Genomic DNA, 25552 nt, shown 5'->3' with positions numbered 1-25552 from the left:
ATGTGTACATTCTGTGAGTGAGATCCCACCCTCTATGGGCGGGTTGAAAACATGCGGGACAGCCCCTCCTACTGGCTGTAGTCTTTAGCCTCTGGCCAAAAAATCCTCCGATGACGCAAAATGACGATTTTTGCATCATCGGAGGATTTTTTCCAGACAAAAAATACATAAATCTCTCGTCTCAGGAAGATATGAGGGTGGGAAGCACGGTCATTCGAAAACACTACGGGTTTTCTACTGATACAAAGCTTAATGCTAAATCCTGAAGTATCCCTTTAAGGGACACAGACATACGGTACAGTAATACCACTTAGGCTATAGGCTACGCCATTTCACCACATAAATAATTATGGGGATTAGGAGATACTGATTTGAGATTAAACTGTTTTAAAATATTGCCTGTTTGTTATCTTATAATCCAGTACAGTGTACAAAACAATCGTTACAATGATCCCTGTGTTTTTTTTACCGTTTGTTATCTGGGAATAACATACCACTGGATGGCTCGATTGACCAATCAGAATCAAGTATTCCACATGAGCCGTGCAATAAGTATTAAAGAACACATTGCGTGGTTTTCTCTTTTTCCTCGAGGCCCAAAAGCTCTTCAAAGAGCAAGCACACAAATATGCAGTCAGCCCTCAGGTATCAAATTGAGTCTGTATTAAGTACTTCTTACTTCAGAAAATATCAACTTGAAAGATACCCATGTTATTAATATCTCATGCATGAAATTTGTGCCTCAGCTGAGAGAGAGTGAACTGCATCTTCTCTAGGCCAGCTAGTGAGAGCTGTGGGAGTAAACCTCACTCCCCTGTCCTCAAGAGACGCACTAGCGACTGACGCTAGATGCTACGGTCTCCAGCGTCCTTGTTAGTGTGCCCGCCTCCCATGCTGGAAATCCCGCTCGGAGCGGTGCGAGTAAAACCGATGGGGTTACACTTATTCTTTGTCTGGAGGCTGCTCAAGGAGCTATTCTGGTGCTCGAAGTGCCCTCTAAAGCTGCAGGTATGCCTGCTAAGTCTGGCCTGGGTATCAGGTGACTGTGGAGGCCCATCTGAGCTCTTTGTGAAAGCACAGGATACTCATTCATTCTCACAGTCCCACTATTTCCCAAAAGTACTGACCTTTTCAGGCAGCCAAGAACAGAGAGACAATCCCTGACTAACACTTACACCAGGGTTATCCACCATTCAGAACTGAACTGGAATTAAAGTAGCACACACACACACACACACACACACAAAAAAAAAAAAAAAATTAATTTTAATGTAAGGAAGTTGAATTATAAAATTCAGAGAAATTCATTTTTGTTTTTAATATATTAATACATTTAATATTTCAGTATTTTTTATTTATATCATTTTTATTTTAAAAAAAATAATCTTTAATTTGTATTATATTAAATAAATAATTCATATATATGTATGGTATTTTCTGTGTGTGTAATAATATATTATATTATTGATACATATTATTTAGTATTTGATGACATTTTTTATTTGTTATATAATAATTTTATAATATATTATTTTTATAATAATATAAAAATTAAAATAAAACTATTAAAGGAAATATATATGTGTGTGTGTGTGTGTGTGTGTGTGTGTGTGTGTGTGTGTGTGTGTGTGTGTGTGTGTGTGTGTGTGTGTGTGTGTGTGTGTGTGTGTGTGTGTGTGTGTTAAACACAACCTGCATTTTTCAACAGCAAAAAATGCTACCTATCAGAATTGTGCTACCAGCATCATATTGATGCGGTCTGAGGCTTTATTAACATCCATTTCTACCCCTACCCTAAACCTACCCTTAAAACAATGCAAAAACAGTGTTGGTAGCACAATCTGATAGGTAGCATTATTCAGCAGAACATTGGCTCATACGCACAACATCATTCATCTTGAAATCATATGATTCGATTCGTGTCTTCTGATTGGTTCTCTGAACTTAGAGGCTTTTGCTGGCCAAGGGAAGTGGTGTTTAGAGGTTTCTGGTAACAAACCGGTATTTCTGAATGGGCAGATGCTGCAGGTTTGAAGTGAAAGTATTTGATGAGCTGATGTATTATATGCCGTAGTTCGATTTTTTGAGTTTAACGAAGACTACTGAAATTCTAGTGTTGTGACAGCTCTGCAGCCTCAGCCACAATGTCAAATCACCATTCTCCATCTAGCTTTGGTGAACAAAACACAACATGTCCCTTGAGCCCCACTGATGCTCTCAGTGATGTGTGTCAGGTCTCACTACAACAACAGTGACATTCACAAATATTCCCAGAACAAACAACAACTTAATGTACATGTGGCCTGTAGTGATAGACAGACTATCAGGCCTAGACGACTGAAAAAAATGGGAATAAAGAACAATCCCATGAAGTATTGTGAATGACATAATCAAATCAAAATTAATAATACAAACTTGTGTATGAAACATGCTATATAAATAAACTTGCCTTGCAGCAGAGAGAAGAAGCGAGCTGCTCTACAAATGGCTCTTGCACGAGAGCTGGATAAGAGACTGTTGTCAGAAATGAAGCTCACAGATGCTGCCAAGGAGTGATGGGAGACGAGAATGATGTAAATGAGTTGTTTTGTTTAAGCTTGTAATCGTGAGTCATTGGCTTATAAACAACTCAATTTGTGTCATTAAAGAGCTGCAGGCAGAGACACCTTCCTCTGCTTAAAAACACCAGATCAACCAGCTCACAGCTGGCATTTCACTAGCACACTACGACAGGATTCACAGCATCTGCCCTTTCCCACAGTACCAGCGATGACTCACTGTCACTATGGAAAAAATTTCATGGCATGTTTTTGAAAAGAGAGGTAAATACAGGCAAAAAAAAAAAAAGGTCTGCTTCATTTTCTCCAGGATTTTAAATATGTGTCAATAGCAGGTCAAATGTACATTCCTGAAGTGTCGAAGGCAGCTATAGAGTTGGGAATGGAGAGCCATTCGGGAACTGTAAAAATACTAACAAGTTCTGACTGAATATACAGTGGCAAAGCAAAATAAAGGATGTAAACATAAAAGTATTTAGTTGTGAACTTCATTAACTGAGACTAAATAGGCTGAGAGATAAAGATGAGGTGCACATTTTTCTTACTACAATGTCCTTACTGGTTGCATGCAGCAACATTGACCAGTATGGTATGATTCACAAACAAATGAGTCAGTACTTTTTAATGAAAAAGTCCAAAAGACTCACTAATTGCAGTGTTGCTGTTGTTAAAAATATTAAAATATTAAAAATAATTTTCTGAATTTGAGATTAAGCTCAAATAAAATAAACTAATGAAATAAAGCAATGAAAAACTTACTTAAAAAACCTTGCCTTGGCAAGGATGGATAGAGGCAACAATGCTCTTCTCTTCTCTGATTTTAAACAGTGCTTCCCGAATGCACAAGAAATGCAAAGACAAATAAAGCTGTCTAAAACCCGCGTCTGCATTTCAGTCCAAAAGGGTGAGTCAGAAATGCTCCTTCACCCCTATACAGACAAATGTGCGAAGCTTTCCTGTGAATGGAGGAGTGTGAGCCAGTGCGTTTCTTGCTCCAAACTGTTGAACTCTCTTGAAAAACGACAGAACATTTTATAAATAGTGTATTATAGCTGCACAGTGTTTCTATTGACACAGAAATGGCCCTAACAACACACACGCAATACTGTTTTTGTATAATTTTTCTTTTTTTTTAATTAGCATTTATTACAACAAGGTATTTTTCGTATTGATACCTTAAAAACATCCAGTCAAAAAGTGAGTCAGATTAATTCAGTCATCAGACTTTGTGATTTTATCCGACTAATAAACTGTGTTGTCTGTTTATTGTCTTCTTCTTATTTGCCTGTTTTTCTGCTGTTTTTTGCAACATGAGTAAAATGTAATTTCTTTTGCCATAGCAATGTAGGTTCAGTAGCAGCACAGGGAACATTACGGCAAAATAATGAATCATGCAGCTGTCAGAGTTATGTTCTGTTTTGTCATGTTTCTTTGTGTATTTACTCTGCCTTCGTTGTATGCTAGTTTGACCCAGTTCTCTGTTGTGTTTGATTAGTCTTTTAGTTCACCTGGTGTACATCTATTAACTCATTAGTTCCCTCGTTTAGTTCTAGCATAAGTACATTGTCATTGTTCATTGTCTTGTCTTGTCAGTGTATACGCGTGGTGTGCATTCTCCTGCCTTCTTTGTTGTGGATTATCAAGTAAAGACTGAGTTTGAAGTCTTTTGAAGTTCATTTGCTTTCATTGCATTTATCATCACCAGACTGTGACAGGAGCACAATGAAAAAAAAATTGGTGTAGAAACAGAAATTGCTTTAAATTGTTTTTGACATATAGTTATCCGCATTGCAATATATAAACAATTCTGAGAGAGAAAAAATCAAAGATAAAGATGTCACAATTACCTTTTTTTAGTTTTTTATTCCATTAGCCATTCCTATTCCATTCCAGCATGTTAAATTAAAAATGAAATGAAGTAGAAAAGATTGATTTTCCTGTAAAACGTACTCCAATATGCTTTGTTTTATTCTCAGTGTTTTTTTTTTTTTTAGAAGAAACTAGTGTCTGTAAAAGTCTGTCAGTCAATATAGTTATATAAATATTTTTTGTTATAGCAGGTCTATGATGAGATGTTGTTCGTTTATGTTTGCTGAACATACATGCACATTTTTCCAAGCCTTAGTGTGTTTAAGAGTGAAATAAGAGATAGGGTGGACTATCCCTGGAATAGATGTCTGGCCCTAATCGGTCCCTTGAGGACCCCGCTAGACGCTGCTTTATCAGTGTTTGCACTGTACGGGGTCGAGGATAGACGGATCTCTATTCTCAGTGGTCTGAGCTCATGGTTGTCATGGTGACGATGATATCATAGTGCTGTATACAGCTGGGGTAACTGCCCCCCTCTATCCTGATGCCACCTGTTCAGATTGGGTGGGGCAACATTGATCTGCTGCTTAAAAATGTACAGCATGTGGTTTACTGTACAGAAAAAGATGGTAGGTAGTTTGTTGCTCAGTTAGATGACTTGTAAACAGACTCACATGCTCAAACAGACTGATGCATAATAGGATTAGATTCGTACATAATTCCTAATTCTTGATCACTCTCTGTCAATCCTCTCTGTTACGTGTAGTTTATCATTTTGTTTTCTTTCCTTAAAGTCAACATGAAATGTTACTTACAACTCATTTTATATCCATATTTGCATGAAACATTGTGTAAAACAATTGATAATTCAATCCCTCGCTTCACTAAATCATGGCCACATTGTAATATTTCTTTCCTTTGTTTTGGTTAAATCTGCAGTGGCCGAGAGATCTCAATGTGCAGCAACTGAAGAAAATAAAAAAAAAACACCAGCAAATTAAGAAAACGTCTTCATCAGTTTGACAACACATGTTCTGCAAATGCAGATGCACAATGCGCAGCCAAATACAGAAACGCGCTGCAAATACTCACAACACAACTAAATACAGAAACGCGCTGCAAATACTCACAACGGAACTAAATACAGAGACGCGCTGAAAATACTTCACAACGTAACCAAATACAGAAACACGCTGCAGATATTCAAAACAAAACTAAATACAGAAATGTGCTGCAAATACTCACAATGCAACTAAATACAGAAACACACTGCAAATACTCACAACACAACTAAATACAGAAACACACTGCAAATACTCACAACGCAACTAAATACAGAAACACACTGCAAATACTCACAACACAACTAAATACAGACACGTGCTGTAAATACTCACAACGCAACCAAATACAGGAACGAGCTGCAAATACTCTGCAAATACTCACAATGCAACCAAATACAGAAAAACACTGCAAATACTCACTACGCAATTAAATACAGAAATGTGCTGCAAATACTCACAAAGCAACCAAATACAGAAACACGCTGCAAATACTCACAACGCAACTAAACACAGAAACACACTGCAAATACTCACAATGCAACTAAATACAGAAACACACTGCAAATACTCACAACACAACTAAATACAGACACGTGCTGTAAATACTCACAACGCAACCAAATACAGGAACGAGCTGCAAATACTCTGCAAATACTCACAAAGCAACCAAATACAGAAACACGCTGCAAATACTCACAACGCAACTAAACACAGAAACACACTGCAAATACTCACAATGCAACTAAATACAGAAACACACTGCAAATACTCACAACGCAACTAAACAGAAACACACTGCAAATACTCACAACAACGCAACTAAACACAGAAACATGCTGCAAATACTCACAATGCAACCAAATACAGAGATGCACTGCAAATACTCACAACGCAACCACATACAGAAACGCGCTGCAAATACTCACAACGCAACCAAATTTAGAAACACGCTGCAAATACTCACAACCAAAATACAACCAAATACAGAAAAACCATTATTAATAATTGAGCAGCAAATCAGCATATTAGAATGATTTCTGAAGGATAAAAACTGGGGTAATGATGCTGAAAATTCAGCTTTGCATCGAAGGAATAAATTACATTCATGTTATTTCACAATATTACTGTTACATGTATGATCTGTGTTTCCCCCCTTCATTGTGTTTTTGGTTCAGTCTTGTGACCTAGTGTTCCATGATTTGTCTAATTAGTCATGTCTATCACCTATGCATTGTCAATCACCTCATTAGTTATCTTGTTAGTCCATGTGTAGTTATACCTTGTGTTCTCCTTCAGTCTTTGTCCTTTATTGTCAATGTAAGCGTGAGTGTTTGGTGTTTCCCTTGAAAGTTTGGTTATTAAATGTTATTTCTAGGTATTCCTCATATCCATGAGCTTTGTCCTACACGTAATGTGACAATTACAGTTTTTATTGTATTTTTTATAAAATAAATGCAGCCTTGGTGAGCGTAAGATACTTCCTTCAAAATCATTTAAAAAATCTTATTGCATAATATGTTTGTTATCAAGCACGTAATTTTGACAAAATTAATGTTGAGTTTGATGTAAAAATTACATTAATTCTGTCTGTCCTGTCTGTTCACACTGAAGTCACACAGCAAAAATTGGTTTTACTTTATTTTGATGGTCCCTTTTACACTTTTACATTCTGTTGACTATAAGTAATGTTGCACCTACATGTCTACTAACTCTCATTAGATTTAGATCTCCCAAACATTAAGGTATACAATTTATTTCTACTTTTGAAAATGTTCATCACCATCATCAAAAGAGCTCTGTTAAATGTTCAAAAACCACATTGCGCTGCAGTATGCATGCAGAAGTGTGTGTCCTGCTGCCACTGGATTTTATGGGATGTATAAATAACACTCGGTCAAATATTTGCGTGTGGGAAATCAGTGTGCAATTCTGGGCTAAACTGAAACAGCGCATCAATCTCTGAACACTTTCTGTTTACTCAGACTGGCCAAATCATCTCGCTTACCACTATTGATTTCTTTATTCTCTGTTGATTTTTGTCAATTCAAAGAGGAGGTGATGCTTGTGGGAAGTCTGCATCAACATACGGAATGCTGATTATTGCTTTAGAAAATAAGAAAGTAACAATGTGCAGCATTAACATGTTGCTTTTGTCTGGGTTGTACTATAATGTCTCCTGCACACTATTTTATTACTAAACATTCAATTCTCTTTGCTGAAACATGATATGGCGATCTTTACAGCCAGGCACAACATACCAAATGGCCATCCGCATGCAGGTCGACACCAGGCAATTAATCTGGTATCTGATGCCATGGTGAGCAGATTGCTGCCTAAAACGATCCAACCACACTTACTCACAATATGTCAGCAGAGTTCATGGAAACAGGCCCTGAATTCTGGTGAGGCTCCATGTATTGGTACTAATAGATGTATGTTCCGAATCCTTTCTAACAACTAATGATGATGTATTTAAAGGGCTCATGTCATTAGGAATCAGATTTTCCCTAATCTTGTGAGAGTTCATTGTGCTAAGAAAACATGTAACTCTAAACTGTAACTCAAAACCTCAACCCAGTCCAAAAAGAGCATTTATTGAAACTGAGCTGCTAAAATGACTCATGAACTTTTGTACAATTCTGCAATAAGAAAGATGAATATATTCCAACACAGCAGCATCTATAGAGTTTTCAGAAACTTGGCCAATCCAGCCACCATGCGGTAATATGAAGTATATACACATTAGAGTAAAATGATAATTTCAAGTGTGAATTAGGTGTTTACATCAATGCTTTAAAGGAACATCGCATAATGACCAATTTAAAGGTGCAGTAAGTGATTTCTGAGAAACACTGTTCAACCCAAACAAACACCTCTCCCTTCATTGCTTCGCCCCCAAATGCATGAACATGCAATGCAAGAGTTGATCTCTCTTTATCATATCATAAAGTGAAGATGACAAATGAACGACAAAAAATTCAAGCAATAGTTGGCTGTTAGTTGCCAGAAGCACACCAGTTCCAGCCAAACAATGACACTCAAAACTATCCTGTAACTATAGCTACAACAATAGCATATTGGTTCTGTGAAACATAGCAAAACCAATGTTACTCACATATGGAGCAGAAACAACGCAACCTTGGCGTCCATTTTTCAGACCTTCCCGCTTACGTCTCTCCAGCGCTGGAAAGCTTTTCAGATATTAACGCGGGTCGTAAATCTCTTGCCTGAATCCCTTCTTTTTCCAGTGATATTCCTCTGACCTTTTCTCTTTTGTAATGTTTCTCATCCATCTCTGTTTCTACAGTCTTTCTTCAAATCTCCCTCTTGCTCACTCTCTCTCCTCCCCCATCATGAGTAGCCCCTACTGCCTATTGGCTACAAGTTTGTTGTGGTGCTCAGTCCGATCCATTTTCAACAGTGCTTCTCAAAAATCACTTACTGCACCTTTAATTCGAAGGGTTAAGTCCCCGTAAATCCTGTTATCCCTAAAAATTAATCTTTGGTCACCAAAATGACATATTTAAGCGTTTCCATGAAAAAAATTTATTCGTGCCTTAAAATAGCTTGAACGTATAACTCTACACCATTGCCTCATTTAGTATACGTGGTTCTATGAATATGCAAATTAGCCCCGCCTCCACTCACTCACACCAGCTCAGATATCCACTCGTTGATGATCACACGTTGACGCAATTTCAAACCACGATTTTGGGACTGTCTTTGGTTCACTGCAGTTTTAAGGAGAAAATACTCAACAAGGGTGTTGACTTATGAATTTACACAGCGTTTGTTTTAAAGCATATTAAAAACACCACATAGACATATAAACAATATTAAAACCTGCACTGCAGGAGGACTTTAAATAAGGGGGTGGAAAATGGTAATAATTATTAATTTAATATATTTTATTACTAAACTAATTTAAATAAAATAATCATTTTGAAAAAGCATTACTGAGTTTTTCTCTAATATCGGAGGGCTTTATGCCAGATGTTGTCGTGTGCCTCCCCCTCAGAAAGCCCATTGAAAGACTGACATCAATAAGAGAGGATCCACCGCTCTCTGAGCTGACAGCACCACAGGACGACGGTGAACATCAACCAATTAGCACATCTCAAGACGCCTCTGACGAGACAGTTCTTTTAAAACACCGGCCCTGATTGCATTTGCTAACATCTAGGAACATGTAAACTATCAGTAATGGCTCTAGTTTTACTGCAGGTGGTCTCAAGGTCCAAAAAGGTCTCATTTGCTCTGCTGTTCACGTGGATAGGAATGCCATCACTTAGATTAAATGGAATACTAAATAAATGATGGTACAGTATCAGAATAAATTAATGTGACTGTATAAACCACGTGTCTGTTTCTTTTACTAATAACAGCAAGGAAGCTTTAAAAAAACTTGTTTTAAAAAACAGTAAAAAAAGGCAATATTTTGAATAATAGTAGGCCTATATTGAAAAATAAACAACATATTACAATGTTGTTGACTAATGTGTTGTTAAAAATAAAATGTGTATTTTCTCTATAATGGGTCAAAATATTGGTGAAATAGTTAAAATCTTGGCAGGGAAAGTACAAATTAAACAACTGCAGAAGCAACAGCAGAACATCTCCTTTTTATTGAGCCCAAGATGAAGAATTTCTTTTACACTTCTCTCAACATGACAGATTTTCTCAGTTACAGTCGGCCTTCATTTTTATTTGAATATACTGGGTCGCAAAATTGTAAGCAACAGGAATGCGATGGAGGTTGACCGTTGTGGTTTGCCTTTTTTTTTTTTTTTTTTTTTTTACTGCTCTACGTCTGAATATTACATGAAAATTGTGTCATATACAGTATAAGAGCAAACAGGCCAACAGGTTTATTTGACTTAAAAACCCTAGTGAAAAAACCCTATTCCAAAATGTATTTAAAATACATGTTTTTCATACTAAGTATAGCAAATGCATTAACATACTGACATATCGCTCGACACTTACTGATATAAATATTATAATTATACTTATTTGGAGTGCTTCTTCACTAATACAGCACAATGCACATTTCATAATATTAGGCCTAAAATGTGTTTTAATAACACTTTTAGTAAAGATAGTATAATCTCTGTATAATGTCAGTCTTTAAATGCAAGATATTTAAAGTGTACCTAAAGTATACTTGCAATAGTTCCACTTCAGCACAATCAAATATACTTAATCTTTAGTTGGACCTTCTGGATAACTAAACTAAGAACAAAATGAGTTGTCCCAATTTAGCAGACTTAGTGTATACCAATTTAGTACCAAAAGTACAATTGCAGGGTATTTATATTAAGTACATAAATATGTAAATGTATTTGCAGTATACTTAGCATAAAATAAATGCATTTCAAATACATTTATTTTTCACTAAGGTTTGGCTGATTAACTTGATATAAATTAGTTATCGCACGCAACACAAACAAACATTAGATGCAGGCAACCACAAAAAGGGCCATTCAAATATACACACACTGCCTGAGATCCGTGAATCCCAAGTGTCAAACGAGACGGAGGTCAGACTGATGCTATTGTCCTGTGTACGGCCCGTGTGTTTCATCACATGTAACCCAGCACCTGCGCCTCCCTGCTTGGCACTGCGCCACCAGCCCCGAACCTGCCGTTGCTCAGGAAACCAAATAGCAACCATTTGCAAATCCAACCATATACAAGTCTTTCTAACATATATTTTCCACAAAAAAAAAATATGAAGCAGCACAACTGCTTACAACATTGAAAATAATAAGAGATGTTTCTTGAATGATTTCAGTCATGCAAATGCAGCTCCTATCTCTTTGAATGGGAAAACATAAACTTCTCCAAAGCTGTTCACCAAGCTAATAATTCAATTTCATATTTGAAATCACCAATGAAATCTGACGGTCTAATCGAATGGTCTCATAAATGTAGTTTCTATAACACTCAAATCGTGACAAAAAAAATAATTTTTCAGGCAGCCAATGCGCACGTCTCAGAACACTGACTGTTTCTTTAGCAAGTTAGCAAGTCAGCAAGTCTTCTAACGTCAGCTGCAGTGACGCAATGACATTATCAATTGGCGATTGGCTCTTACTTAGAAGGCGGGACTTATTCCGCCATATTGCGCGTTGCACTTTCTCCCATTTATAGTAATATGAGTGCACCGTCATTTTATACCTAAAGTCTTTCCTAATGCATTCTATAGTCTAAATTAAAAGAAGTTATCAGGAATGAGACATTGATAACTATTACAGACTTGTGCATCATGAAATATAGTTTACATGAGGAAGGGGGTTACATTTACATCCAAAATGGTAATAAATCTAAACAAAACCCAAATTATAGGTATTTGTTGCTTGAATTATATGGATTCAGTCATATTTACTGAATAGAAAGTGCTTGAGTGTGTCTGCAATTACATATGGAACATATATGAAAGTCAGCAGACGTTTTTGTTTTCAAACAGTATGTGTAGTTTATTCTATATTGCTTCATTAAAGCTTGTACTGCAAAACACTGTGTAAATAATGATTTTTAGTGCATTTTTCTGCTGAGCATGCAATGCAAAAATAGGCTCAATGCTGAAACTCCACTTGCAGCTGTGCTTCTGCTTCAACATGCACTTCAACAAACCTTTGGGAACCTTTATTTTTAAGAGTATAACTAAAACTCAGGGTCTTCACATCTCTCACCTGATGCAGGTTGATCAACACATCTGTCTCGGGGGCATGACCTCCTGTCGCCATGGGGACAGGGAGGGGCGCCGCTGCGGGAACACGAGGGGGTCTGGGATCAGCCCTTCTCTTTCACGGCTGGATTTCCAGTCAGCCTGTGGGGTGGCATAACCTGTAAGAGCGAGATCCCTCTTTTAGATTAGATTAGGCCACCAGATCCCAAAACAAACAGAGGATCAAGGGTACGTGGGAAAGAAATACTTAGTTGCAGAATTTCCAGAATAAATCAAGAAGAAACACACAGATCATTTTCTAGTCCTTAAGTTACAACGCAGGGGTTCATCAATAGCCAATGAACTCAACTGACATAATATTGATTGTGTTAAACTGTTAATCGATGAAACAACCATGTTAATCATGAGAAAAATGTCTGTACCCGGTTGGTAAGATCGATTCATACATGAAACAGTTCAAAATGTTTCAAAAAAAGATATAAAAAATAAATTAAACTCATTCAATTAATCATCTGCGTCATGTTCACAGAAGTCTCTGTGTGGCTATACATACACATACAGTAAATATATATATATACACACATCATGCTAATTCACAGTTCATAACAGATACAACTTTTGATCTTAAAAGTGTATTCATAAATGTTGAGATTAACATTAATTAATGCTGTATAAGTATTGTTCACTGTTCATGTTAACTGATGTTAACATATTGTAAAGTGTTACCTTTATTTGTTTACCTGCATGTCATGTGATCATTAATCGATATCAGAGAACCGTGAACATGAAAATGTGATGTTAAATAATTGAAATATGAATGTAAAAATTTCAAAGGGTACTTCAAGTAATTATTTTAACTCATAATAGTTCGGCTGATAAAAAAAAAAAGGTTAGACATGTCGCATTGTGCTATAACAAGTTAGCAAACTAGTCCAGAGAAAAATCAATATTTTGAATGTGCTCATTTTCTTGCAAGGCTGACTGTTTTCTACATTTTAATAGGAGATTTGAGCTAATCTACAAGCCAGGCAATACAGTTATTTCAAGCTGAATCCTTGTTTCATGTCTGTGTATTTATTTACTTGATATGTATGTATTACATGTATTACATATTAAACATAATATGGTACAGTAAGCAGATTATTAACACAAAATAAACCAATTCCGTATGAATGAACTGAATGTCGCAAATACTAAACATGCATTGCAGTAAAACTGTTCTTCATTCATCTTTTCATAATTTGATCGTTATACAAAGATCATGGATGTAATACCGCACCATACATCATATGAGTGTGGATGGTGTGAGTCTGCTGTGTGGTTGTGCGATCGTGACAGTGTTCGCTCTGCAACTGTAAGTCTAGAGTCTGCTGTATTATATGATAAACAGCTCTTATGGGAATCCAGCGCTGATGATGACTCATGTCTTGAGTTTGCGTCACTGCAGACAGCCCTAGCATACGTCTCATTTATGCCGTATTAACCGCACCCAGCTGGATATCATTCTTCAGGAACGCAGCTGCAAAACGACAGTGGCATCTCCATGTACCAGCATCAGAGATTAAAACACCTCGTCTCTGGCCTGAAACGTCACAGTTCTGCTGTCTTGAATCCACACAAATCTAGGAACATTGATCCCGATCAGACCGAAATGAAAAGAACTAGTTTTTCATCATTGAGCTGGAATCATCTCCCATGGGAACAGTTGCTCCTTCATAGCTCAGGCTGAAACAAATAAATACATTTCATGTGCTTTTATATGAAGCATAAACATGTAATCATGTAGCAGATTTGACCTTTAAAATTGATTTGACTCCTTGGTAAAGATTAGACAATATCTGCGTTTATATGGAGCCTAATAATCCATTTGTAATCGGACTCGTCGCACAGTCGGAATAACAAAAGTCACATGTAAGCATGCAATCTGAAAGAACTAGCTAAAAGTAGTTGTTGATGTACAGTAATACATGTGGATAGCATACTTAAGATAATTTGGTCTTGGAAGAATTTGATAAGGAATGTTTGAGCTCATAATGAGATCTCTGACCTTCAATTGCAGACTTTGATATCTTGGCAAATCAGAGCAGTGTTTGTTGAGATCACTTCTGAAACTCGAGTGCTTCTCAAGCTTTTTGGACTTCATTACCAGACAGTCCTTTTTTTCCAACCCCAAAGTAATTCATCATATTTAATGGCAGGATTCAAGAGGATTATAAATTAAAAACAACAGTTTATATGAGAAAACATAAAAACGTATCTACAATAAAGATATGACGCTGGTCTTTTGAGTAAAAGCATAAACAGCTGTGTATACTTAGAGTGATGAATAAATCAAATGTAGAACTCCAGTTACGGATCCTAAATTAAGCAGGACCGTGTGAGAACAGATTCACTGCAAGCATGGATCAAGTGTACCTACTCAAAAGTAGAATTCGGCGGTAGTGGGCGGGTGTGGAATGAATCTCGCAGTAGTGGGATGAAAAAATCAATCCACGCATACCTCTGCGCTGCAGTGAAAAAGTGTCCGAGTGAGAGCTCAGCGCTGCAGAAACATGATGGTTTAGGCTTAGATCTTGAGCGGTTTTAACATTATTCTAATTATTATTTCTTTTCTTTTTTTAAGTCATTTTATTGCACCATGGAAGTTTGCACATACCCCTTGTTTGAGAAAAACTGCTCTAGAAGAGATGTGAGATTTCTGTGAATATTTTCTCAAGAGACTTAAAGGGATAGTTCACTTCACCCATTGGCTTCCATTGTAGGACAACAAAACAAAATACTACGGAAGTCAATGGGTGCCGTCAACTGTCTGGTTACCAACATTCTTTAAAATATATTCTTCTGTGTTCGACAACAGAAGAAAGAAATTCATACATGTTTGGAACAACTTGAGGGTGAGTAAATTATGACAAAATTTTCATTTTTGGGTGAACTATCCTTTTAAACTCATTGTCTAGGGAAAAACTGAGATACTAAAGTGCTTTTATTTGTGCTTTATTTCATTCCTTTGGGCATGAATACGTCAAGATTAAGTTGATTGAGGGAAATCGTTAAAATAAATGTTTAAAAACAACTTTTAAACTCTTACTGTATTACTTGCTTAAAGGATGCCTTATATAATCTTGTTTGCTTGCAACTCTTCAGGAGCATAACAATGTTTTGGGGTCTTCACCCGCCTCTCTCTCTCTCTCTCTCTCTCTCTCTCTCTCACACACACACACACACACACACACACATCAGCAGGAAATGGCCTATCTGACATATTTATGGAGCAGCAGCAGAATATTTCATCAAATCATTCACTTGCCTTCTGCAAATAACCCAAGTGGGAAACTGCTATTAATGTATGAGAGAACACTCAGGGCATCATGGGAGAAAATAATAGTCCCACACGTCGCTCACCTGGGAAAGCAGTTGCTTGTGAACACTTCTAGAATGTCTGATCCATGAAAACCCTGGGCATCCTCCTGACTTGAGGGTCACTTCTCTCTCAGCTGTTTAGTCTCTGTCGTCCTGCTGTTGGTCTGAGTCCAGCAAACTCAAGTCAGGTTAACGCTCAACCTCATGTGAAGATGAATCTTACAGATGTATGAATCATTTTGATAAGTATCCCTGTCTGCTTCCTGTGTGTCTAACCAGCATTCATCATGCACTTCCTCTTCCCTTCACCGAGCCTTCAAAGCTCCACAAATGATTTATGAGCTGCGCTGGCACACAGAGTCGTCCTTTGTAAACAGAGATCAGCAAAAGAAATGGTCACTTGATGTTCACTGCAGTTATGACTGCCTATATTAATATAGCACATAATATTGTAGTGTAACATTCAGGCTGGGTAAAAAAATTAAATAATAATTAAAACTGTGTGAAACTGTGTCAGACTTTAAATAGCTTAAATGTTATATTAAGTATTTTAATAACTGTGTGAAACTGTGTCAGACTTTAAATAGTTTAAATGTTATATTAAGTATTTTAATATGTCATGCATAACTTTGTTATTTTGCTTAATTAAGTGCATCATCGGAGTATTTAAAATGCGCATTTTCAGTGAATCACACTATTTCTACTACAAAACGGCATAGAATACTGCATATGTACGTAAATTGGACCTTGTGAATAAATAACTTTTCTATAAGATATTTATCTTGTAAAAAGTCATGGTAACACTTTATTTTGATGGTCCCTTTTGAACATTCTGTTGACTATAAGTAACTCTGCAACTACATGTCAACTAACTATCATTATAGTATTAGTAGACTGTCTGCTTAATATCTGATAACTCTTTAGTGTGATGGTCCTCCAACAGACACTCTACTGACTATAAGTAACTTTGCAACTACATGTCAACTTATTCTAACCCTAACCCTACCAGTCTACTAATACTCTACTAATACTCTAATGAGAGTTAATAGACATGTAGGTGCAATGTTACTTCTAGATAACAGAATGTGTTAAAGGGACCATCAAAATAAAGTGAAACCAAAGTCATTTATTCAACGGATTGTTCACCCAAAAATTTTTATTCTGTCATTATTTACTCACCAGTATGTTGTTCCAAACCTGTATGAGTTTCTTTCTTCTGTTGAAATAAAGAGAAGATATTTTAAAGACTGTCTGTAACCAGACAGTTTACGGTAGCCATTGACTTGCATAGTAGGGGGAAAAAAATATATGGAAGTCAATGGTTACCGTAAACTGTCTGGTTACCAACAGTCTTTAAAATAACTTATTTTGTGTTCAACAGAAGAAAGAAACTCATACATTTAAGCTTACATTGTAATTGACAAAATTAAAATGAAAAAAATATATAAATTATTGCAATTACATAATTAAATCTAAAAATATATATATATACATACACGAAGGACTAGTCTTTATTAAAATCCACACAGAAAACTCAACCACATTCAACATAGACGATAATGGACAAATGACCTAAGGAAACTCAGGGCTTATATACAAAGAGAATGTAGGGAATGAGTGGAATTAGGAACGATGAAAACTAATTATTTAAAAAACAGGGAAACTAGGAAATCAGGCAAACAGGAACAGAGCAAACAGAGTGAAAATGAAACAAAAAATGTGACATACACGTTACAACATGTCTTGTGGCATCCAGCCTGATTTAAATCAGTGTGCACAAGTGTTCAAATCTGGAGTCTCGTCTTTAAGGGTCCATCACCGTTGATGCACGCACCCATTACTGGATTAACAAATGACCACATGCAGCTTTTACTCCAGAGAACGTGTGGGTCACATTAAGGTCTGCACAAATGAGTGTACGTCAGGACCAGATGTTTGTTTCTGAGGGAGCTCTAGGTAAATTATTAACGCTAATAGCCTCTTATCGCAAACAATTAGGCACGCAGAGCCCAAGCAGATTTAGCTAATGGCCCCTGGGGCCATGGACTCTATAGAAACAAACTGCTTCTAGCTTCGTAACCACGAATGCCTCCACCTTTAGGCGCCCTTTAAGCACCAGTCTGACTTTGGATGTGAACAGTTAGCTTACGTCCTGAGCAGAGGCTTAGTTGCAGCTTCCAACATTCAGCTCAATGATAAGAGTGGTGAGTTCAGAAGCACTGTATTCAAGGGCGATTCTGGTTGTTAGCTTGTCTTCCAGCTGTCTCCGGGTTCTGGATTTTACTACAGCGTCGTTCCACAGAGAGCTTTGGCTGTCTAAATAGAGCTCATCCAAAGGCTAATCACAGGCATGCTTGATCCCCCAAACCCAACATGCTCTAAATAAAGAAATCCCCAATGCACACAGCTCATAGACTCTGCGGAGCCCTACCTCCACTATACTCTAAAACCAGCAGACACAGTAACTATCCACTATCCTCATTCCTTTTCTGTCTGCTTTTAAGATGCATGGGGGAATGATTTTGATTCAGCTAGAATGTTTTTTCTCTACACTTGATATATACCTGGTTATAATGCTCTCCTCCATCATTTTATCATCATTTGATTAATAACTGCTGCCACGATCAATAGAACGTGCACACAATGAAATTAAACAAAACAATTAAAATTACATTTATGCCTAAATTCCAATATTATACATTTATAATCCATAAAATGCATTTGGAAGACATTTTTATCCAAAGCAACTTGCATAACGTTACTTGCATAACGAGTCTAATTTACATTTACATATAATTTACATACAGAAATTATGTATGTAGATCTGTACATCTATCTATCTATCTATCTATCTATCTATCTAGCTGTCTGTATGTCTGTCTGTCTGTCTGTCCTTAAGGTCTATAAATCTTAAACTTTTACTCAGGAAAAAAACATTTGTAAAGCTGATAAGAATGAGTATTAAAGTATTGTAATAGAAGTCACTGATGCGTTAGTCTCAACCCTTGTAGACTAGTAATGTTTAACTCATGAACGAATTAGTGCTTTTGAACAAATCATTAAAGTCAGGAGTTCAATACATTATGGTTTTGTTGTCATTCATTAAGAAAACACTTAGGATGCTTTAACAGTTTAGACACGCATATGTTAATATTGTATAGAGCTCTGCAGTGATGATGTATTTTTGTATTCCAACCCCAAAAAAAGCATCACCCTGGTTTATGATTCTTACATGTTTTGTTCATCAAGATAATCTTATTAACCTTGAAGCCTTTATACAATTGTCAGAAGTAAATAAACTAACAACACCATGCATGGTCACATGATTCCACGTCACCATCACTGAGCTTCCAACAATTCTTTTAGTCTTAATTTATAATCTACAGGTTGAAAAGTTTGATGAGGTTCAGCCTGATGACTTTAAATGTCTGATAATGCAAATATGCAATTTTTTTAAATTGTCACTGATGACAATTTGTTTTTCCCACCACTAAATTCCCACCACTAAAAAAATATGTCACGATACATCAATCTCAGCACTATAGACTGTAATTTAAAGTAAAAATGTGAGAATGGAACGTGGACCAAAAATACATAAATATTATATTAAGTATTTTAATATGTATTATATTATATTAGCGTCATTCCACCCTGTGCAATGTTTGCAAAAACTTACAAATTATTTATTTTTGTTTCAGTGATGGACAACATTAACATTGAAAAAATCTATATTCATTACAATTACATTATGAAAACTAAGCATATATATATATATATATATATATATATATATATAGGTATTTAATTTAGTATTTTCTAAATATTTAACACTTATTTTACAAAATATTTCTATAATGATAAAATATTTATATAGTGGCAAAATGAAAACAGAAAAAAGTTATGATCATATCCACTATATAGTACTAGTGCATCCCAAATCATAAAAATTGTATGCTAAATCTACGCAGGTGAATTTTCAGAGTGTGTATTATGAATATGATTTTCTTTAATCATTAATTAAATCATTATATTTATGAAATCATTATAGCATCTGCCATCTTTTCAAATGTAATGGTCTTCAAACCACAGATGTAGTCTGGTAACTCAATCAAACATTATTTGAAATCAAAAATGTAATTTGATGCCACCAATCATAATGCAATAATATATAAAGAGCTATTTACCTCATGGTTCAGCTCACCAACTCCACAGTTATTTCTATAATTAACCGGGTCTGCAAGAGGAGAGTCAATTCACATGCTTAAGCCTATGCGTGCAGACAGTAAGCCAACCTCAGGAATTAAATGAACTTCTCACAAAATGAAATTACATCACGGGGACAGACTTCTATATGTGTGAAGCAATACATAGCCGATGCTAAACCCAAAGCATCCCTCGTAAGAGGCTCAATCAGTTAAAGAGGCCGTTTTATTGAAGTGTCTTGTTCTCAGTCTGTCTGAGCCTCTGCTATTGTGCTAACAGGTGTGATCGCAGCACAGCACCCTCACATCACAGATTACTGCGGCCAGTCTACACTTAATAACACACCTTCCACTGAACCCAACTAAGACGGAAAGTTCTTGTGACAGAGATGGAAACCATGTGACAAAGACACTTGAAGGCAAGCCTGCAAACTTAGCTAAAAAAAATCGTAATTATTATCATTTAATGAATGGACCGCCCATCAGCTAATCTTCAACACGTTTTTGCTCTTAGACGTTCGTTTTAGATTGATCTATTTTTTGAGTTTACACCGAACACGTTACACACGTTTCTATGGTTTCCGCAAACCGTGATTAACTGTCGTACAACTCTGAACGAAATTCAGTGACGTCACAGCTGTAATGTGATTGGTTATCAAGGCACATGTGATCCAAGTTGGCTGTTATGCTTTCTCCAATGGTAGAGCCACAGATCCTCGTATCTCCCACTAATAAGACCATGGCTGCATCTGAAATCGCATACTTCCCTACTATATAGTGACAAAATATATGAGACAAAAGAAGTCCGAAGAGTAGTACCAGGATGACCTACTACTTCCGGCGAGATTCTGAAGTGTGCATACAATGGACACTTTACTATCCCATGAGGCCATGGGAGAGGGTTTATGAATGGTAGTGAAGCGATGTAACTGACGCTGGTTGGTCACATGATAATGACAACATGGTGAATGTAGTACGTCCAGATTACACTCATTCAACACACAATCATACTATATAGAACATACTTTTTTAGTGGTCCTGAAGTAATTATTCAAAATAAGTACCTACTCAAGAGAGTATGTGAACTCTGCACGTGATAGTACACCCCCAAAAAAATTGTTTTACTCATTTACTCACCCTTATGTTGCTCCAAACCTGTATGACATGCTATATTTTGGGGAACATAAAAAAATATATATTTTTTAAAGAATTATTTTGCCCATACAATGGGAGTCAATGGGGTCCAAAACATTAGACAGTTTTGACTTTTTTTATTATTATTATTATTTATCTTTTTGTGTGTTGGAACAACATTAAGGTGAGTAAATAATGGAATTTTAATTTTGGGGTGACCTATCCCTTTAAGTTGCACACCCGCAGCCTTGGCCTCTGCTGAATAACAATACAAACAATCATTCTACTACAATTATTCTAGTTTGTGTTTGCATGTTTTTGTTTGACATAATTAAGGGGGTGATTAAATGTCAAGAAATTGCTTTGACACTGTTAATAAAACAGCTATTGCTTGTTGATTTAGAAAGCAACTAGCTCTCCAGCAGACATACTTCAGTTTGTTGTCTCAAAATAACAATTAACTTATTAAGCATCAGATGAACAAGCAAACAACAAGCTGAGGAAACACTGTTTACATCACCATCTATACAGATGATAAACACACCACTGACAGCTGAAGAATGACAAACATTAGGCCGAAGAACAACTGAATATATATCTAATGTGTGTAGCAAAATCAATACACGGTTGACACACTTCTAATGTCACACACTTATGTCAGCCCAACTGATAGTGATAGAGATCATAATAACTTTTATACTTTACTTCTTCATGTGATTCCTCATGAATGCATTACTCTGTGCTTATTTGAAAACGAGCACATCTGCAGCTATTCCTGGGCATTTATCCGGGTAACAGATGAGACCTAATTACAATTGAAGCTTTGATCATTTAAAGGACTCCAGCAGAAGATGTTGAAGATGTTTCAATGCAATCTTGACAGTATAAATGTACGTGGTCTGCTGCAGCTGTGTTGGAAGTAGACAGCTGGCTCTATGATGCATCGATGAATCAAGACTTAACACCATTCAACCCTTTTTGGATGTTAAGGATTTGAAAAACAAAGCAGTTTCTTCTGCATGATAACAGCGTGACTGAATCGCATTTATCATTTAGTGGCCGTCAAATCTATCAAACCTACGGTTCAAAAAGGCAAGCATGTCTATGTTACAGCGGTGCTTCTCAACTGGTTTTGATTCAAGATCCAGATTTTACAATGGAAATCAAGTCGCGACACAATACAACAGATTATTGTAAATAAAGATGAATTAATATTATCATGAACTGCATCCATTTAGCAATATGCAACTACTACATTAACTACTACATAGGCAGAATAGTAAAATGGACAATTTTGTAAATCCACGGACAGAAAAAGTGTGATGTGCCAAATATTGTCTTCAACAACAAAGAATAAGGGTCCTATTTTAACGATCTAAGCGCATGGTCTAAAGCAGGGTTTCTCAAACTCGGTCCTGGAGGGCCACTGTCCTGCACAGTTTAGCTCCAACCCTGATCAAACACACCTGAGCAAGCTAATCAATGTCTTCAGGATCACTAGAAACTCACAGCTAGGTGTGTTTGATCAGGGTTGGAGCTAAACTGTGCAGGACAGTGGCCCTCCAGGACCGAGTTTGAGAAACCCTGGTCTAAAGTGTACGGCGCAAGTGCACTTAGGGAGTGTCCGAATCCACTTTTGCTAGTTTAACGATGGGAAAAAACGGTCGGCGCACCCAGCGCATGGTCTAAAAGGGTTGTCCCTATTCTCTTAATTAGTAATGGGTGTGCTTTGGGCGTAACGTGCAATAAACCAATCAGAGTCTCATCTCTCATTCCCTTTAAAAGCCAGTTGCGCTCGCGCCATGGCAGATTCGCTATTTACATGGTGGCATTTGCAAGCGGAAAGATTGAACGCTTCTCCAGAGAGGAAACGGATCTGCTCGTGCGCGAGGTTAAAGCGCCCAAGCAGGCCATCTACGGGACAAGCCGGATTCCACCATATCTTTACGTACACAATCTTAATATTTTACATTGTAATCCTTTAATTAATTAATATTTTTTTTATATTTGGTTAGTTTGTGTGCTGCTGCTCGTCCCTGTGTGTGTAATAAGCAGAGTGTACGCGTATTCTGCACCCGCCTATAGGCGCATATTACTAATGCGCCCTTTAACCAAAAAAATATTGTGCCATTGACTTTAGACCAGGTTTCAGTTGGTCAATGGCGCTGTCTTTTTCAGTTGCCTCAAAATAGCAACGCGCCAACATTGCGCCTGAACACTCCTCGTTTTCAGACCAGCACGCCCATGGGCGCACAAATGGGCGCAAATGCATTCGCTATTTAAACAACGTGGCAGGACGTGAAAATGATAACTGCGTCGGGCTGAAACTAGCGAAAAACACTTGTGTCGCGCCTGGCGCCACATTGCGCCAAGTATATGATAGGACCCTAAAGGGTTTTCCAATTCAGAAGTTGATCATCATATTTATTAGCTTATGTATAAAGCATTTGGCCTTTTTTCTCTGCTCTCAGCGACCCTGTATCAGAACAGATCGGTGACCCATTTTTGTGTGGTAAGTCACAAACCCACCACTTGAGAACCACTGGTATACATACTGGAGCTTATGAATCTATAATGCCATAGTAGCACAGATCTAGACAGTTGCAAAGGCTCTGACGGGCACCACCTCTTCTGGGAGTATCTATAATTTTCAGCCTACTTAACATGATCCACAAGGTCCTATCCGTTGATGTATGGATCTATATTTGGATATGTGTGTGGGCAAGAGAAACGATGTCGAGGGCACATCTGCAAAGATCTAACACTTACGTAGGCCTACATGAAGAAAACAAAATACTTTAGCTACACTGCTAACTTTCATAGTGTTGTTTGAAGGAAGTATAGTCCAACATGCTGAAGATAAGGCCAGGTGCAATTTGGTTAACACAAATTTGAACTGTAAAATATCAGGGTTGTGGCATTAAATAAGTACCTAAGGATGTAAAAATGATGAAAATGCATTTTCAATCCAGTTCTTGCCCTTCAACAAACTAACTATGCAATGTTGTCATATTTTTTTCTTATCATTCATCATCAGTAAATTACATTTGATCATCATGAAGTTTAAAAAGTTGTAAAGACGTAGACCAGGGTTATATCCCATATCTCTAACATGAGTCCAGCTGCACAAATGCTTGATTTGTGCAATGGTTTTGACCCAAGCAATGGTTTTGACACACCTAGTTGAAGATTTTAACCAAATGTTTAAACTGCATTTTTAAAACAAGGATATTCTATTATGTCAATCTGTAATACGCTATTTAATGTTAGATTCTCACTGTGACAACTTACCCCATATACTGTTACAACATGCATCATCAGCATGGTATAAATGTAATGTATCTTTCTACATGTGCCAATTCAATAACTGAATTTCAAAATTAAAACCACCCCAGGGAATACTTAGAAAATAATTGTGACAACTAGCCCCGATTACAACTAGGCTAATTAGATCACCAACATCCTAAACTCTTTGATCCAGATAACTACACAACTTTTCAAAGAGACATAGGAAGGAAACTTTTTAATAACTAATTGCACAAAATCTGACACTAACATTATTATATTCCTTTACTGATATGGGTCAATGGCTAATTCAAGATGAAATCTTCTGAAAATGCATATATATTTGAGTAACTTAAAAAAAAATTAACCCTGCTTCATTTCAACAGTTTCTGCCATAAATCTTTCATTCTATATTTAGTAACCAATGATGGGGTTTCGATAATAACTTCATGCATGCTCAGGATGACTAGCTCAAATAACCTACTTCAGCATCTTTCAAGCATTAACCCTTTCAGGAGCGCAAACGCTCTGCTCTTTGTTACATGTTTCTCGATACTATCAATTTGAATGTCTTTTCACTATTAAATTTTGCATAGAGGACTGAACATTTCTGCACACAACATCGCCTTTAAATCATTGTATCCAATCCGTAAAATGCGTCTGCAAAGCAAACGCTTCACCTCACTATACGACTGCACGAGCATCTTCCTATCCATATGGATGACCTGTCCGCGTATTTTACGCATCCGAACCGAGTGTTTTGTCGGCTTTGTGGTTCAGCACACACCCCTGTCATCATCATATCCATTGGGAGACCCATTTCTGCCATAGGCTCTGGAGGAAGGAGCGCATGCACGCACCCGTATCCACGATAGCCAAGATGATCTGCGCTATTCCTCATTGTGCCATCATGAATGTGTGTGATGCTGAAGATCTGCACCCGGGCAGTGTTGTGCTCGCCTACCTGTGTGTTTGGAGAGTTGTCCAAGCAAAACGAGAATGTAGACGATGGGTCAGAGAGCGCAGCGGCCGTGCTGGTCCATAGTGAAGCGCTCCAGCTGCTCTATCTCTCTCTTTCTTTCTATCTCTCTCTCTCTCATCCGACAGCGATGCTCGCGTCAGCCACTAGATGATGCTGAGGGGTGCGCGCGTCATGGGTGCTGCGCATCAGGGCCAGACCGTCAAATATGATCATCCTTGTGTGAGGGACCCCCTTCCTAAAATTTAAAAAGGCATATTGTTCTATTATATTTTTGTAATAATTTTTATGTATGTCAATCTACTTTTTATTGTTTCATTTATTTATTTTTTATTATATGTTTTAGTTATATATATTTTTTTCTATTATTAATTCAGTCAAATTGAATTTATAACATAATCAATTAAGGTTGGGAACCGAGAAAAAGGTTCAATTTCTTTACAAAATACATAAAAAAAAATATATATTTT

General features: G+C 36.9%; 1 protein-coding gene across 3 annotated transcripts in view; it reads right to left on the bottom strand.

Moving 5' to 3' along the window:
* slc4a3 (solute carrier family 4 member 3) overlaps positions 1-25194 on the bottom strand; it is an 81204-nt gene extending 56010 nt beyond the window's left edge. For 2 of the 3 annotated variants that reach the window (XM_082174614.1, XM_082174616.1), the window contains exons 1-2: positions 25068-25194; positions 12127-12280 (exon numbers count right to left, since the gene is read on the bottom strand). In XM_082174614.1, coding sequence (XP_082030740.1) covers positions 12127-12180 — 54 coding nt within the window. In that variant the 5' untranslated portion in view covers positions 12181-12280; positions 25068-25194. Of the gene's footprint in view, positions 1-12126; positions 12281-15524; positions 15689-25067 lie in introns of those variants that run through there. The other variant, XM_082174615.1, reaches the window with a different exon arrangement.
* Positions 25195-25552: the final 358 nt, after the last annotated feature.

The sequence above is a fragment of the Leuciscus leuciscus genome (assembly GCF_965113295.1).
Source record: "Leuciscus leuciscus genome assembly, chromosome: 7".
Taxonomy (NCBI): domain Eukaryota; kingdom Metazoa; phylum Chordata; class Actinopteri; order Cypriniformes; family Leuciscidae; genus Leuciscus; species Leuciscus leuciscus.
The sequence above is the reverse complement of the archived record's forward strand: the minus strand, read 5'-3'. Positions and strand labels throughout refer to the sequence as shown.